This window comes from Strongylocentrotus purpuratus, unplaced genomic scaffold (genome assembly GCF_000002235.5).
Source record: "Strongylocentrotus purpuratus isolate Spur 01 unplaced genomic scaffold, Spur_5.0 spur5_scaffold_5, whole genome shotgun sequence".
In the NCBI taxonomy this organism is placed as follows: Eukaryota; Metazoa; Echinodermata; class Echinoidea; order Camarodonta; family Strongylocentrotidae; genus Strongylocentrotus; species Strongylocentrotus purpuratus.
Window position 1 is genome coordinate 35,091,539 of NW_022145611.1, and position 18,680 is coordinate 35,110,218.

Genomic DNA, 18,680 nt, shown 5'->3' on the forward strand with positions numbered 1-18,680 from the left:
TGAACGTTTCATTCGTTCGTTTGTTTTGGGGTTTTTGGTGTGGTTTGTTTTTACCTGACTGCATTGTATGCTTGTTAGTAAGCAGCCGATGGACCGACAGCTTTCAGTCATTTCCGAGGGACTTGGTTAATGCGCTGAAGTACTTCGCTGAAGTATATACAACAGCAATGGAACTATAGCACCTATAGGAATTTTGCCTACTTTTGAGTACTTTGGGAGGTCGTTGAACTACCTGTGTTGGTTTTACTTATAATACTACGTGAACTCTTTTCGTGAAATTTATATGGAAGTTATTGCCCAGAAACGCGTCAAGATGCCGAGAGGCGCGAAACTTCAAACTGAGGATATCGCAAGAGATATACGCGGAGAAGTCAAGAAAGTACTGGAGGACAACAACGATATTCTAGACTCTCTTGTATCAAAGGTAAAGCTGACACTTATTGAAGAACTAACATCTGTCATTACTGAAAAGGTTGCTGAAAGCATTCGTGAAAGTTTTGAATTTGAGCTTTCCGAGAGAGATATCAAAATAAGTGATTTGGAGAGAAAATTTTCCAGACTGAAGGAGGAGCACGAAGAGGCTGAGCAATATTCAAGAAGAAATTGCCTAATTGTTCATGGTCTGGATGAGAGAGAGAGTGAGGAGACAGATGAATTGATTAACAAAGTGTGTGAGGAGAAATTGGACATAAAGCTAACAAGAGGAGACATCGATAGATCGTACAGATTAGGATCGAAAAAAGGAGGATCAACCAGAGGGATCATTGTTCGATTTACCAACTACACGGCTCGTAACAAGGTCTACCAGGCAAGAAGGAAACTCAGAGGTTTGGAAGGGACGCCCATTTTCATACAAGAGAATTTGACGAAAGAGCGAGGAAGACTCTTTCGGGAGATAAAGTCAAAACATAAGGAAAAATTGAAAGCGATTTGGACTCAAGATGGCCGAATCATAGTTTTGACCACTGATGAACGCCGTGTGATTCTTACACAGATGACCGATATCAGCAAGCTTACGTCGTCTTCATAAGCATGATCAGTCGATGGTTAGTTATTATCGCGTGTATTGTACCTGGAATTTTATTTGCATAGAAACTGGAAGTAGCAACTAATCCTTCTCGTTAAGCGTCTTTTTGAACATGTTCAGTCGATGGTTAGTTAAGGAGACATTATTATCGCGTGCATTGAACCTGGATTTTTATTTGCATAGAAACTGGAAGTAGCAACTAATCCATCTCGTTAAGCGTCTTGCTGTACATGGAACGCTGAACGCTTCGCTGAAACTTCTTTATGTTGGAAGCACTGGACTGGCCATGCATCGGATTGCGTTGGGTTTTGTTTTCTCTACACTTTGTTTAAAGTTAATCCATCGTGCTTAGACTCTTTCTTTAGTATGACTTTCCGTTAATATATATTGTTAAATCATTGTTGGTACCAGCTTATTCCAATACAATTACATTTTGTTGGCAATCCATTTTATCCCTCAGGACTATATGTTAAATGTCTCTCACTGCCTCCCGGTTATATTGGGAGCATGTGATTGTATTCGATGAAGACTTGCAGAGCAATTCCTGGCCTATAATTATCTTTTCTACGCCCAGCTTTAAACCTTAATTCTCTTCGGGTGCTTAATCAATTGCCTGTTATGATTAATGTTGGTTAAACTTCATGCGTCTTGTTGTGGTGTGCACAATACAGAATCGTTGATATATTTGATATATTTTATCTTTTATAAGGAGTATTTATATTATATTTTTGTTATATTTGTGTTTCTTTGTTTTAATGTATGGCAAACATCTATCCTCATGTTTCAAGTAAAAGTGTGAAATATAATGAACTATGCGGTAAAGGTTTGAAATTTTTACAACTGAATGTTGTTAGTCTTTTAAAATATTATGATGAAATTAAGGCTATTTTGTGTGAAAATGTGATACATGTTTTTGCTTTGAATGAAACTAGACTGGATGACAATATATTCGAGTGTGAAATCCAGATACCTCACTACAATGTTATCCGTAAGGACCGTAATAGAAACGGTGGAGGTGTACTGACTTATATTCATGAAAGCTTGGGATATGAAGTTTTGAAACATAGATCATTATCGCGAATGGAAGCAATTGCATTATTGATACGGCAGAAAAACGCCAGTCCCATTGTATTTTTTAATTGGTACAGACCTCCGAATTCTAAAGCGGAGATACTCACTGATTATGAAGACTTTTTAGTGTATGCCAATGGTCTTAATTTTCCTATTATTGTTATGGGTGATATAAACTGTAATACTTTGAAAATCCCATTAGAAGGTGCAACCAAGAAATATATTCAAATCAATGATATATATTGTATGAACCAGATCAATACGGCCGAATATACAAGAATAACTAACAATAGTGCCTCTTTGGTTGATCACATGTTAACTAATTATGATGAAAAAGTTAAGTCATTTGGTGTAATTCATAATGGTTTGAGCGACCATTCCATGAGTTATTTGATATGGAAATCTCCTCAGATACAAAGTTCTGTAAAATATGTTACTTTTAGAAAATCAAAAGGGATTGATAATGAACTATTTAAGTCTGACTTACAAATAATAATTGGAAGGTTATAGAACGTATTGATGAGTTGAATGAAGCTGTGTGTAAATGGGAAGAGCTGCTGTTGAAAGTTGTGGATAAACACATGCCGTTAAAGACAAAGCGAGTAAGGAAGAAACATTCGCCATGGATAGATGAAACTATATTTAGTCTTATGGATGAAAGGGACAAAACGAAAGACAAAGCAAAGTCAAAACAAGATGGTGAATTGTGGAAAAATTACAAGAAATTAAAGAATAAAGTTACAGCTGAAATTAGAAAAGCTAAACGTAAATATTACTGTGAAAATTTAACTGGAAATCAAAATCGTAGTAAATCTTGGACGTTGTTGTCATCCATAGTCCCTAACAGTCGCTCTTCATCGTCTATTCCTATTATTGAAGGAGATGTCTTGAAAACAGCAAACAAATTTAATAGCCATTTTGCAAATGTCGCTGTTGACACTTTGAATGACGATTCGTCAGAGCAAGATGTAAATTCTAGACTGGACAATCCAGTATCGCCCAATCTAAAACAAGATTTTAAACTTTCTTTTGTTACCGAAGATGAGGTATTAAACGAATTAAGGAAATTCCCAAATAAAAAATCGGTTGGAGTAGATGGTATTTCTCAATTTATTCTTAAGTTAGCTGCTGTTGAAATTATTAAACCAATAACATATTTGATAAATAAATCAATCAGAGATGGGGTTGTGCCTGACGTATGGAAAATAGCAAAAATTATACCGTTGCATAAGAAGGGTGACAAGTATAACCCAGATAATTATAGGCCCATTTCGTTATTGCCATGCATCTCAAAGCTTCTTGAAAGAATGATACAGAAACAACTCATTCAACACTTAAATGTAAACGATATTATATCTGCTCACCAATCTGGTTTCAGAAAGAAACATTCAACGTGTACTGCGCTTGTCAAGGTGACCGACGACTGGTTAAACGCAATGGACCAGGGACAATACACAGGGTCAGTCTTTGTTGATCTACAAAAAGCATTTGATTTGGTGGATACTGATATACTGTTACAAAAGCTCTTACTATTAGGCGTCACATGTGAATCGCTTCAATGGTTCAGGAGCTATTTGGTTGATCGAAAGATAGTGACTTGTATTAATGATGTAGTTTCTGATGCATTACCATTGACTGGTGGGGTGCCGCAGGGCTCTCTACTAGGCCCTTTATTGTTTGTCATATTTATTAATGATATGCCTCATTCTTTTGAAAAATGTAAAATACATCTATATGCTGATGACACTGTGTTATATTACTCCCATAAGAATCCGTCTGTTGTACAGTCAGTTCTCAACGAGGAACTAGCTCGATTAGATACATGGATATCTCGGAATAAACTGAAGATTAACTACAGCAAGACCGTGGGTATGTTAATTGCAACAAAAAATTTGCTGAAAAAACAAGATAAATTAGTTTTGAAAGTTCGAGGGAGAGATATAATCCAAATGCATAACACAAAATACCTAGGGGTGATCATTGACTCAGAATTGAAATGGAACATTCATATTGAAAACATGTGTAAGAAAATTGGAAAAATGGTTGGATTTCTTGGTCGATTGAGACATTGTGTAAATGAAACTAATTTGAAAATTATATATCAATCTGTTATTCTCCCGCATTTTGAGTATGCAGACAATGTGTGGTCGTCATCTTCTGATAAATATCTTGATCGGTTACAGAAACTACAGAATAGAGCGGGGAGGATCATTTTGAAGATAAATCGGCAGTCATATATATCGAATCAACAATTGCATGATATCCTAAAATGGGATACTTTGTCCCTACGGCGTACTAAACACATGAACGTTATGATGTTTAAAATACTGCATGGCCTGACTCCTAATTATATAAATGAAAATGTTTCTTTTAGAGTTACTAGATACTCACTTCGTAGTCAATTTAATCTTGCCCTTCCTAAACCCAGGACAAATTACTGTAAAAGAACCTTTGTATATAGAGGCTCAGTATTGTATAACGGATTACCATTGGCCTTACGCAACTGTAATACATTGTCTTCATTCAAGAGACTTTTGAGTTGTTTATAAGTTTACTTCACACAATTCTCTTTCTATAAATACCAGTTTCTTTTCTCTATACTGTCTGTCCTGGATATTTAATTTCTTACTATATTTTGCTTGAGAATTTATGTTTTGCCATTTTTCTTTGTCGTTTTTCTTTGTCGTTTGTTAATGTATATTGTTATTTATTGTATTGTTTTACTGTATCATTTCTGGTCCCCATGGAAGACCAGCGGTATCATAATGATACCGCTGAATATGGGCTATCCAGCCGTTTATTTTATCTTGTTATTCATTATTCTATTTGTTATTATATTACTGAATGCATGATGTCTTTTATACGGAAATAACAAAAAAAATGCGGATGAATGCCTTGCGAAAGGGCACTATAGCGCATCGACTAATTGGTTTCGAACCCGGGACCACCCGGTTACGGGACCGCTGCTCTACCACCGAGCCATCGATTTACAATTTAAAAAGATGCGATAACTACAGCATATGTAAGTAATTTGCCATTTCATCACTCTTTGATCTTACTTTAAAAAGAACAATTGACAACACTAATTCTAGTAGATATCGGGCATATTGTGGTACATGTATCACAGATGGTAGAGGGCGATAAAATATTAAAGCATAACATCTTCTTCAGTTTCTTGTTATTTTTACGCGTATAGTAGACAAACTTAACATTTACATTCCTAATACAATCTCAAAAAATAGAAGGAAAAAAAATCATTAGAAAGCCCGAAACTTACTTTCTAATATCTTTTTTATATAAATACCCGAAAAGTAAATTCAGACCCATTTAGTTGGAAAGCAAGTTCATTGTTTTATTCATGGCATTATCTTTCTAAAAATAATTATGTTTTCAGAAATCCTCAGATAATTGCTTTTTAAAACCAATAGCAACATATTGTTTAATAAACTGTTCTAAAAGGCAACTTTCACCTTTCCTATAACTAATTTCTCATAGGATGGATGTACCCTTTGCTTATTTTTGGTCGTTTCCCCTACTACGCGCCTCCCCTAATTTGTTGAATTTCATTGATTATGTTTTTCTTCTCCAATGTATGTAATGATTAAGCATCTCTCGCGCTATCTTTCTCTCTCTCTCTCTCTCTCTCTCTCTCTCTCTCTCCTCTGCGCCACCATAGAACACAATTTGGGAAGGGGGATTTCTCTTGCCTAAACGTATTTTAGTTTCAAAATTTTGCAGCAAAAATGTCGATTTTTAATATTTGTTATTGTGACAGTATAATTTCTGTCTCAACATTTTGAAGATTGGAAGAAATAAATAAAGAGACCCCCTGCACCTCGCTGGACAAGTTTCGGTAATTTCACATTCTCGGAGACTGCATGCAGTATGCAGCTAGCCCTCTCTCTCGCACTCTCTCTCGCACTCTTTCATTTCTACATACTGTTTTTCTCTCCTATCCTAGATGTAGACTCTCTCTATCTCTTTGTCTCTGTGTGACCGTCTCTCTCTCTCTCTCTCTCTCTCACTCTCTCTCTCTCTTTGTTTGACCCCCCTCTCTCTCTCTCTCTCTTTCTTAGTTTTTCATTTTTTCAGTCAAAGAATTTAAAAAAAGCTGAAGTAGCAGACGATATACGAGGTATTAAACGAGGAGTGAAGGACGTTCTCCAGCGATAATCATCCATTATATCACTCTCTACAATAATGCGCACATTCAGTATGACATAACGAACCGTCATAATACCCTTTTTCATTGTAGTTAGAATCAGATGCAAGCATTTTGATTTACAAACAAAATAATACTATAGACAAAGGTATGAGAATTTCAGAATATGATTAAGGTTATTTTATCACAAAGCATCTATGATGGAATGAAACCATGCATTGACAGATTTCTACTAATCCTGGATGTCACAGTTTCGAACATGATCCACAGTATTGTTGCACTTTGTGTGTGCTTAACATGAATTAATTTGAATTTTGATCAATTTTACGACCTAAACTAGAAAAGGAAATGCGAAAACGCACACTTATTATAATCTAAATCAGCTGCCGATCATCTGTTTATATTGCAAGCAAAGAAAATAATACTAAGCTGGAAGAATTGTTGAATATACTTGAATAATTTTTAGCCTATGTTATGTTTCACTCAATCATTGAGATTATTAATGTAAATATGTATTGAAATTATAGAAATAAAAACCCCGCTTGGGGATAAAGAGAAGGAAAAAAAATCTGTTTTTTGCTGACATATTTGTCCACAATGAAATGGCGAGCACGAATTTGAATAGGGCCAATATGGTACCGAAATGATCATTATAAAAAAAAATTACTGATCGTTTACTTAGATAATATTATACCTTCAGTTATTCTTCATATACAAAGAAGACAAAAGGATGTTACTACCAGTCATCATTATATTCTACATGAATTCTTTTGTTAAGAACTGCAGTGAATGCATAATATGATGCCTATAATTAGAATGAAAATAAAACAAGGACTGTTTCATATACTTTTTCTTCGTTACTTCTTTTTCATGAATCATACAACCGAAGTTCTTGGGTTGCATGTGGTCCTCACAATGAATGATTCGTGAAATCATACAAAAGCAGAAAAAACAGACAAATTCTCGTGAACACACAACATTTAGTGACGTCAGCTGACTTCAAACCCTCATATTAGATTTGTACACACACAAAACAAAAGAGATGATTAACAATTAGAAAGATTGACTACATGTATTACTAAAAGTTGCATTAGCCAATAGAAAGTACAAACTATTTACACAATATATTGCTACAACTTTGACGAGAATACATAGGATGAGTGTCTCTCAAGATTGTTCTCTTGGATGTTTGTTGTAGTGTGACCGCTTTGACAAGTTGCTTTCTATAGTTATTCGCACGACGCTCAAGAGTGATGAGTACATAATCTGATTTCAATCGCTTTTTGCCTTGGCAGTCCTGCCATAGTTGGTATTCAGTTGGCGTCGATTCAGCAGAATGATTAACAGTAAAATACCAAGAAAGAGAGGAGGCGACGCCATTGCAATGGGATCACCAATCTTCTGATGTGTGAGGAATGCTCCAATCATGATGATAAGAAGATAGAAAGCTCCAATCACCCTCCAAAAAGAGCGTCCGAATGCTAGCATGCTCCCGAAGACGGTTTCAGCAAACCCGACGGCCGACCTGTAAATCGTCGTAGTGATCGTAACCCCAAACATGTGATGTACGGGCAGGACAGAGAGGTAACGTTTGAACATCGTCTTCATCTCTGACTGGCTGAAACCATTGCCGAGCTCGATCGGTGTGAGCTTGAGAAGGCCTGCGAAGATGAACAGGAATCCGACGAGCACGGCGATGTAGTGAATGAGTCCCATGATGATAATGTACTCGTACTATATACACAGCATGTGAACTCAAAATGGATGCATACAAATCCCAGGTCTCGCCACAAAAGAGTGTACTAATATGTCTCTAGCTGTAAAAAAGCTGCGTGAATTTTTGATTAGACCGTTAAGTCTAAAATGCACATGACTTGTAAACTGTTGTGATGCCGAAAAACATTCTATATAGCACAGTATGATAGATTGGATAAGCTATGTACACATTAGTGCACACCAATACAGTTACAAATAGACGAGTCGGTGAGCGGGTTTTTTTCGGCTGCTTAGTTGATGATATTGATATCCGAGGGTTAAAGGTTATCCAGGACAAAAGAACGCATTCGTAGTAGGGTCCATGCTACATGCATGTCGTCTACATAGCTAAGCGCTCGAACGCAGCTGGTATAATATGCATGTATAGGGGTAGGCCTATACATGTAATAATTTGCGGTGGATCGTATACAAAATTAAAGTTTTCTATTATCGTGGGCCCATATTGAAAGAAATCTATTAGTTAATCCTTCTGTAATTGCATTTAAAGCTTATAATCGTTCATCTGTCCGAAAGCTAGATCAAATTAACCTACTTTATCACAAGGAAAGAGGCCTATATTGTATTTTCTGGAAGTTTAGCCGACTGCTAAGACAGTGGGCATGGCTAGATAAATTTACCATGATCTACTGTTTAAAATATATGTACTGTGTCTAGCTCAAGTGGGATGAAGATAGAAAGGGAGAGAGAGAGAGAAGGGGGGTGGGGGGGGGGTGAGCATGAACAACTGGCCTTGCTTCGCGATAGCTCTATGGTATAAAGCTACTCGGAAATAATATATTGCTGTTCCGTACCATACATTTGCATCATGTGGAAAAAAAAAATCACTATTAGAAATGATATACCATCTTTCATAGTGCAAAACAAAAAGTGTATGATAATTGGATGTATTGACTTTTGTGAAGTTTGTGGGAGGTTAATTCGAGGGCCTGCGCGTATATTGAAGATTCTTACAAAAGTCTACATTTGCCGAGGCTAGTTAAAAAAACTCTTTTAGGTAGACCTATTAGTCCGTGATCTAACTCCGACTGCACAAAATGGACAATCTAAATATTTAAAAACCATATAAAACGGAAACATAACAGTTTTACAAATTTAAACTGAAAATGAAGTATCCGAGAAAATACAATGTTTCTCTCTCTCTCTCTTCTATCTTATCCTTTCTTCCTGTCTCACTTTAGCAGAAATTGACAATTCAAACAACCTCATTTTATCATTGCCTATTATTGTAGACATGGGTGTCGATCCATAACTGATACCTATTCATCAGGGGGGGGGGGATGATCTATTCATTCATCCCCCCCCTGATGAATAGGTATTACGTAAGGATCGACACCCATGATTGTAGAAGTCGAAAGAACTTTTGAGAAGGGAAACCTAGAAATAAATATTGTTTCATTGCATCATAAATATTAATTCAATAAAGCTCTTTCAGAAGAGTGAAAGCAGAAAATATTTTTACGAATTTAAAGTGACCTAAAGTATCCAAGAAAAATAAATACTTCTCTCTCTCTCTCTTCTCTATCTATCCCTCTCTTTCCTCCCCCCCCCCCCCCCCCCCCCCCTCAATCTTCACTTTAGCAATCATTAAACTGAGTTCAAACAACCTCATTATGTTAAGGTGTCTTTTGTTGTTATAAATCTAATCGATTTTTATGGAGATACCCTTTTATTTTTTAAGAGCATCATGAATACTGTTTATTCTCTCTTATTATTTTAAATGGAAGATGAATGAGTTTGAATTCATAAAAATCAAGAGATAATTCCTTTATTCTTTCTCCTGTTACATATTCCATTCATACCTCGGGAAACATTAGGCTGGTGACCTACAACACTTAATACAACAAAATAAATACGACTTTGTTGGCAAAACAGTATTCCAATTATTTTCTTTGTATTTCATGCTCAATTTCAACACACATAATCGACTTATGACTACATCTTCATAAAATTCTGTCTCATCTCTTACATTTGTCACACACAAATACATTGTTTCATTACAACACAATGTCAGGAACCTACTCAAGATTTGAATTCTTGAAAAATGCAATGCTTTCTACATGTACACTGCAGTCCAGTCCATAATATAACTATTTGAATGATTTCCAATTAGAGGGGACAATGAGACATTAGATCAAGTTTCTGAATAATAATCATTTTATGATTAGAAATGATGATGACATTGTCTGTTTGGAGCCAGGGGGTATCAGGTTATATACTTCTACTTAGAGTTAATGCCCTTCTAGATCTGAACAGACAACATGTACATTCATTTATTTATTTTAATCTTAAGGAAATTGTTGTGATCTCATCTAAATTGGCAAGACCTTTTGATTTCACCATAAATAATCTTTACAACAAAAATCCCCAAAAGATAATTATAATGGTCATTATATCGCTCATTTAGTCGTAGTAAATTAAAATGCATATAAAATAATTGTCCGGTACCAGAAGGGCATTAATCCATATACGTTTACACAGAGGTAACAGCATCTGCTTCCCATTTGCACCCTTTATTACATAACAAATCACATTGTGCATATTAGTATGTACTTGTACATAACCACAGCATGTTGTATTGAGATAACATACATGTAAGAACATTTGTTACATTTTTCATTTGACTTGGATATTTACTTTTGGTATACAATACTTTCTTCTCGAACATACATGTTTTATGTTTCGGAGAAGGCTGAGGGGAAGCAATAAAGTCAAGAATAAATTATAAAGAGCATAAAGTTAGAAAATTAGCTCAAAGAACCTATTTAAAAAGTTATGATGTAAATAGACAAGATATATTGTTGTGAATTCTGCAATCTTATTTGCAACCTGTATCAATATGTAAATCACCATATTATGTCCATGGCAAGTACACCTGCACAAAATATAATATTGTACGCTAACAAATATTGCAGGACTCTTTGTGGATTATAACAAAATCAAATGGAACTGACATATCTGCAAAGAAAAACAGAGGCAATCATCCCAGCAGAACGAAGTAAAGGTCCAGATCAGGATTACACAATCTCTTTTTTGGGGGGTGGTTCTGCTGATAACAGTAGATTTTCTTCAATTTATAATGCAATTTAAACAAATTAGTGTATGTATAACATGACAAATATATGGTTAGGCCTATGTAGATGTACGAGACAGTAGATTTGAAAACTACAATTACAAAACCAATTTGTCAGTGAAGACATACATTTTCCTTCCACTTAATACTGTGAACAGCAACAAATGTTAGCATTTGATCTAACAAATTGTACATGTTTAAAGTTCTGTTAGAAGGTTGGTACATTAATAAATGTTGTATTGCTTTTAGTCCTGCATTAATCAGCTTGAAGCAACATAAAAGTGGATAGCTAATTCAACATACAGTGTTTATAATAAAGAAGAAAACATAGGGAGAATGAAACATACACACGAATAACAAACAAGAATTATCTTGATGCATCTGTAAGAAGATCAGAACAGCAGAGTTGCCACATGAATATAACAACTTAAGTTCCACATTAGGATTAAATACAGACTTTTTTATAATATAATATTAATTAAGAAGAATCCTATAATTATCTCTTTTTATCATGAAAACTTTGTTTCATGTTACAAAGCAAACAAGTTGTAGGAGTAGTCAATTTGAAGTAACGACATCAATTGATGTCTTCTACGGTGTGTCCGATTCTCAACACAACATTAGCCATGTCTACAGCCACACAAAATGAATTGAACCTCACGGCAAACAAGTCTAAGATCAGACCCATCCCATCACCTTCTTGACTCTTATATGATTCATGACCAGACATCCCATCATGCACTGCAGTCCGATCGCTGCAAGTGGGATGCAACACATTCCTAGCATGATTTTCCTGTTCACTGTCATTGTCTTCCACAGTCCTGCTTGCTTCGTTGACAGCTTGCTTCTCCATCCTATACACCCCATACTTCAGGTTCCCCACAATGCTCCATGAGCTATCCATGAGCTGATTGGCTACCTTCATGCCACAGCCACACCTACCCAGTCTCATCAGCCAATCAGAATCCGCCATGGCTTCTCTTGGGATGCACCAGCTGTGATGAGATGTGGAGTCTGTCACAAGATGGCTGCCATCATCATGAACAGTTGCCATGGAGACTGCCTCCAAGCAGGATGCAAATTTCTCAGCTAATTGTAGAAACTGGGTTTTAGAGCATCCTATATCTCTCCATACGCTCTCATCCACATGTGATACCTAGTATACAGACAAAACATATTATTATTAAAAGACAATTATTTTTTTTAAGAGTTCAGCTATTTTTTTTTACTATTTCAAGTTGGCAAAACTTGAAAAGGGATAATGATAATACCTTCCAAATTCTCATTGCATGACAAATGTTAGGAGAATGTCTTACAGACTGAAATATTCCCATTCTTAATCAAAGAAATCACTAAAATATTGTCTTTCTTTGTTTACATGCAAAATATCACCAACTAATAAACATGTATGATTAATTGTGGTTGTAAAGTAAATTTATGTTGCATGCTTCTAGAAACATCTTTTTTTAATTGCTGAAGGTAAAATTGTATACAAGTAATTGTTTTATAGTAGACTCATTAAGGGAGAGAGAAGTTACATTCTGACCTGTTCTCTGATATGATGAGCAAGGATAACATTCAGACAGCCTGCTCCAGGGACAGCGGTGGGGTTACTCAAGGTCAATGCCAGGGTATGATGAGCCACCTGGCAAACATGCTGCTCAAAATCAAAGGAAAAAATGCAATGTTAAGGATTCCACTGTAAAGTAAGATAAGCAAAGCAGGGAAATTTCTAACAAGATTATAAATAAATATTATCTATACAAAACATACCCAAAGATCAGATTGGGTTTGTGTTTTACAATGACTGTTTGATTTTGTAAATCAAACAGCAGAAGTTTTTTACATACCAAGGATCACTTTCACTGCGATCTGGGAAAAGCTCACTAATCTCTGGGATAACTGTAAAAATCTTATCATCCATTTGATGAAAATTACTCAAACATAATGTATGTACATGTACATCAATCTACAATAGCTTGGTCCTAAATTGTTAAGATAAGACTTTAAACAACAATTTCACTACATTGATTTATGGTAGTCAGAAGAAAACGTTTGCATGTGTCTATTGTCTCAAATGTGTACCTCCTGCACTCAAAATTCTGTCCTTAATCAATATCAAGCCACATGAAACTGTTACTAAGCTTCATGATCATATGACAATTACCTTCATTTCTTCTAGGCTTTGTTCTGTGTGATTGCACAATACCAGTGTACATAGTGATGAAGAAGTGCTTTGGAGATGAAGATAGCTTTTACCAAACATGACAAGGTGCTTGATGTCAGTTATATAACCAAAACTGGATGAAGGGACTGCACAGCTGAATGAACCTAGTATCTCTGCACCTAAATGGGAGAAACAGTTATGGCAAAGAGCTGAAATGCAGTAATTGTTTTGGGACATTAATACCAGCTGTAAATAATTTTTGGTTTTAATTTGTTCAGACAACTCATTAACTCATTAAGAGTTGAACATGTGATACATGTAAATGTATGACCTTGATCCTATCCATTCAGTACATAAACATAACCCATGTTTCAGTAAGGTTAAAAACTATCCAGATATTCTGTATCTTGGCTTACTGTATTCTTTTAGAAGTATGGTAAAAAATGTAAATGAATCATACAAATTATGAACGCTCAGTTTTGGAATGATATAAAAGGCTTTGAAAACAAATTGAAGTAACAATACTCTATATGAGTTTCAATTCACGATGGTCTAATATCATATCAAGTGTGCACCTGTAAAGATGAACAGTAAACATGGACTTTAATTATTTCTGCTAATTTTAAAGAAATCATTTAACAACAATCCAAAATTAACATAATAATAATGCTCAAAGTACTTACCAGTGACCTGCTGTACAGCTCCAATATGGCGAATGGACAGACGGTCAATAGCGAGAATACCCTTCTGTCTGAGGTAGCGTTTGATGGATGGATGAATGACCTTCTGACATGCTACTAATCCAACTCTTGTGTCAACCAGCTGATCAACAAGATCCCTCATGGCTTGGAGATTACTAGCTTCAGCTGTTAATCCAGGAGACAACTCATATCTGAAATGACAAAAATCATAATCAATAGATGATTTCTAAACAGTCCAATATACACTGTAGAATTAATGCCCGACCATTTCATTTTAAAGGCTTAATAATGATAAAGTGTATAATTAAGGAAGTGAATTATACATTTCAATCGCATCATTGATAATCACTTGAAACAAGAACAGAACATGGAACATTTGAAGAATTGCTGAAGCCATTTATCTTGGCTGTACAAAGTCCTATGCATCCAAATGTTGTAGGGCCTACTCATGAAAGTTACCAATAATTCTGCTGTCATCATTTCATCACAACTTAATACTACTCTGATATTTCTGTTCACATCCTTTACGTAAATTCAGCCTTCATTCAACACTGGTATACTGGATATATATTAATAAGAAGATTTACCCAACATCAGCATATTCCTCACTATCCCCTGACAGAGATATGTTGAACAGCACTACTCTAATACAGCCAGCATCATGTCCTGAGTCTATCCTAGGCACTTGAAGATCTTTAGTATAGAAGGCAGGAATATCTGGGGCTTCTATCAGAATGCCTTCAAGGATGTGTGAACCTGAAGGCATCTCCCCCTCTACTCCAATGACTTGAACCTCGGGAATGGTCAATGGCTGACCATGGTCCACACTTGGGATGGAGGATATGAAGGACTGTACAACAAGACTGGCTATCCCGTGAAGGTCCTGCTTGACCAGGCCACAACCTGGTTTTGAAGCAATCACTGATCTAACAAGTGACAAGAGTGTCTCCATGGATGCCACATTGATAGGTATCCTAAAGATATCGCTGGACATCATGGTCTTTTTGCATATGTCCTGCATTACTTCATTGACGGCTACACTCATCATGGGATGCAGTCCAGTCTCCCAGCAGCCTTCAACCAATGAACACGCCAGAAGAGCAACATGGAGGCCTCCATCAGAATACACCTTGAGGTGGCCCTCCACAGCTGCAGAAAGCATCTTCAGCACTGGTTTGGACAGTGACAGGGTCGACAGTAGTCTCTGGCTGGAGGAAGTCAGGGTAACATGGCCTCCACACTGGTTCTGAATCATTTTCAAGTGTCCTTGAGGCCCATAGCAGGACTTGATGATGGATTTGAAGGCTTGGAGAGCATGAATGTTGGCTGGATGTTGCTGGTCATAGGAGCTGATGTGAGACTGTTCCTTGGGAGTTTGATAGGCCATACTTGCTCCAGGAGACACAGCACACATCTGAAAACAGAAGAGAAAACATCTCTCAATAGGCTACATTGATTTAGTCAAGGAAGAGATCTTTACTGGTGTAACTAGCTGTCAACCAACTTAAATGTAAGATCTTCCTACCAACTTAGATGTAAACTTGATGTGGGGAGAGGGGATTACTTGTCCCCTCTGCTAAAAGTGTACCAATAACCTAAACAAATAGTTGGTGTATGGCTAGAAGTAATATTTCAAGCTCATATTTTTAATACAGTATAGACACATGGAACCATAATACACAAAACAAAATATTCTTTTGGATGATTGGTACACTTTAAAGACACTCTTTGTTTGATATATCATTAACAAATATAATCCTAAATACTATTAAATTTATAAGTTTTATACAGTTTGGAGTATTCAACGTTTCCTTTTATTAAAATAAACTACTTCTGCTAGTGTATTTCTTCGGTTCTTCCGCTAAAATTTAGACAATACAAATAGAAACAGAATGAGAAGAAACTAACATTTTTATCTACATGAAAGATAGCCTGTAAATTCCCGAGTTGTCAGTCTGCCTAACATACAGCAAGTACAAAATGTTGTCCCATCTCAGAACTACTAAAATCCACAAAACCCTCAACAAACTTGCTGGTTGATTAACAGCACTCACAGGTACATCAAATTAACACTTTACCTTGATATGAATGTTGCTTTGCTAGATTGTATTACTTCTCATCTGTTCTTATAACCATTACAGTCTCCTGCTCCTTCCTGTCCTCAGCAGTGGCTGATGTCTTCGCGATCTTCTGCACATTATAGATCACTAGGTGAATCGTGGCCAACGTAATTAAAGCACCAACAAATCTGTGCTGCGTAATAGTCCTTCCGAGACCCATGGTATACTGTCCTTCAGTGAAATTAAATTTGAAATGTATTGGGCGTGTCCTCAATTTCAATTGATTGCACAGATGTTGGCTGATATGACTGACCGACTGACCTGTAATGCAAGTTATGGAAAAATAACCATTTATAGTGAATGCTGGAACCATTTTGGGAATGCTTCTATATATATACATGTATGTAATATTGATCAGGTATCTCATAGTGTTGTGGAAAATGTTGCATACTATCTGCTGAGAGGTACAATAAATGGCTATATGTAATCTAATGCGGAGTTAACATCCTTCTGGGTCTTAAGAGACAACATCTTTCACTTTGTATAATGATTGAACATGGTCTAACATTGCCTAATTATAATAATCAAACAAGCACATATCATTTACAGAAAAAGGAATACAACATTTTCACTGTGTAGATTGATTTCTTGCAATGAAGCTTCAGTGCTACTTGAGGAAATCCATAAGTTGTCATAAAGCATAACTACATTACCAGTATACTTGCATGAATTTTGACATCTCCATGAAACAACATTCCTTGTTACTTTGAAAACCTGTAGACAATTCAGCATTAGCAAATTTGAATGGATGTATCATGAATTTTTTTGTGATACCTTTATCAAGCATAACATGCTGTTCCATTTAAGTCTGAAATACCCTACATTAATATTTTCATAACATTACAGATTGATAAAATACCTAATCTGCTATATTGACAAATTAAGTGATCTAGAATCAAAACATTAAACTTTATAATAACAGAAAAAGGAAACAGAACTTGGCAAGTCTGAAAACCCATGAATTAACTGCCAAAAATAAACGTTATCTTAAGAGCTACAATGAACTTACAACTAATTGGATTTTTCAGCTGGTGCTTTCAAAGCCTTAGATTTGATGTAGGATGGAAGAAGGTCTGAAACTGTCTTCTTTTCTCCTTTATTGAAGACCGGATCATTAGCGATGTGAAACCAACCAACATGAATTAGTGAAAGACTAATAAGACCTACGAAGAGCACTTTGTTGCGAACAAAAAAGTTCTTCTTTGGTGGGTTCATGATGTACACAATGCTTCCTTTCCCTTTATAGGGGATGAATGTAATATATGTTGATGCAGCAGCAACGAACTGGAATAAAAGAGTAAAATAAAAACAAGTTTGGTTAATAAATTCAGATGAAGTTCACTATAATTCTTGTTCAGAATTTGTTTCTGTACTAGATCTAGGCCAACTCCAGCAAAGCATAGAGAGTCAATCAATGCGTATTGACCTCTAGCACTGCATACTTGCTGTGAGGCAGGTATTATTAGATATACACACAAATATACACACCATACAATATTGCATAGACTGCAGTCACTGCACACAATAGGTCGGATTGGGCTGATCGACAAATTTGACACTAGACTTACAATTTGAATTTTTAACATCATTGGCCCGAATTCACAAAGGAGGTTTGTCGTCAAACCTCCTTTTGTTTTGACAAACCTCCTTTTGTTATTTACAAACCAGGTTTGTAAAAATCGCGTCAAAACGCGTCATATGACGTACATAAACCTCGGTTTGTCGACAAACCTCCTTTGTGAATTTGGGCCACTAAGTTTAAAAAAATGTATTTTTCTGCTATTTAGGTGTCATCAATTGTCACTAAGAGTGAAATCAGTTGAGTTTTGTACAGTGGTGTTTGAAATGTTGAGACTCAAAAGCATTTGAGATTTAATCTGTAATTCTTTAATTCTGGTATACTACTCACCATGTAAATGATGTTTTCATGTATAGATCTATGTATGTCTAGAGTCTATATATGTATATTATGTTATGCAGGGCCCCCAAGAATAACAGTATTTTAACTACTGATGGGGCTACAATGTTGAAATAAAATGAAGTAAATAAAATAAATAAAAAAGTCTACTACACACAGCCAATTGTCCAATTCTCAAGCAGCATGAATTATCACGGCCAGTGTGAGTCTAAAATCAACAGATCACATATCACACATGCCACAAACAAATCCACATTCCTTCAAGATATACATAAGCTGATCCTTTCGGAAAAAATGGTCGTCAATTCTTCTTCCACTGCCATGGATTGACCTGGTAATTATATTCAGATTTCTGACCACCACACACAAACATTAACACGTCGGACTATCAAATAAGAAGAGGAATCACTCTTGGCTCGATTTCTTCGGTAAAATCCTACAGTTCCCTAGTTTACTCACAATTAATGTTAAATTTTAATAATATGTTCCTATTCATTCCGAAAAAACACGAATATATTGACTTCATACCTCTACAAATTTCCTCCCACAGCGATTAGGTGTCTGCTAACTGGACAGAGGTTGAAAGTTGAAACTTTATAATTTTTAACCATGCATGAGGCATGACAAATTTATGTCAGCACATTGGTTACGCCTAACGTTTCCAATTC

At 35.9% G+C, this 18,680-nt stretch overlaps 2 protein-coding genes across 2 annotated transcripts; both read right to left on the minus strand.

Annotated features, from left to right (window-relative positions):
* Positions 1–6,832: 6,832 nt before the first annotated feature.
* Positions 6,833–8,266, minus strand: LOC115929754. The gene has a single exon (XM_030999704.1). The coding sequence runs from the start codon at positions 7,974–7,976 to the stop codon at positions 7,533–7,535; it is 444 nt and encodes a 147-aa protein (XP_030855564.1). The 5' UTR covers positions 7,977–8,266; the 3' UTR covers positions 6,833–7,532.
* A 1,644-nt stretch (positions 8,267–9,910) lies between these two features.
* On the minus strand, positions 9,911–18,610 carry LOC581756 (McKusick-Kaufman/Bardet-Biedl syndromes putative chaperonin). Its single transcript, XM_781742.4, has 8 exons — positions 18,541–18,610; positions 17,104–17,378; positions 16,053–16,355; positions 14,562–15,388; positions 13,957–14,165; positions 13,274–13,452; positions 12,653–12,763; positions 9,911–12,262 (listed from the first exon to the last, which is right to left on the minus strand). Exons 4-8 carry the CDS (start codon positions 15,386–15,388, stop codon positions 11,684–11,686), a joined length of 1,905 nt encoding a protein of 634 aa, XP_786835.2. The 5' UTR covers positions 16,053–16,355; positions 17,104–17,378; positions 18,541–18,610; the 3' UTR covers positions 9,911–11,683.
* Between the last annotated feature and the right edge of the window lie 70 nt (positions 18,611–18,680).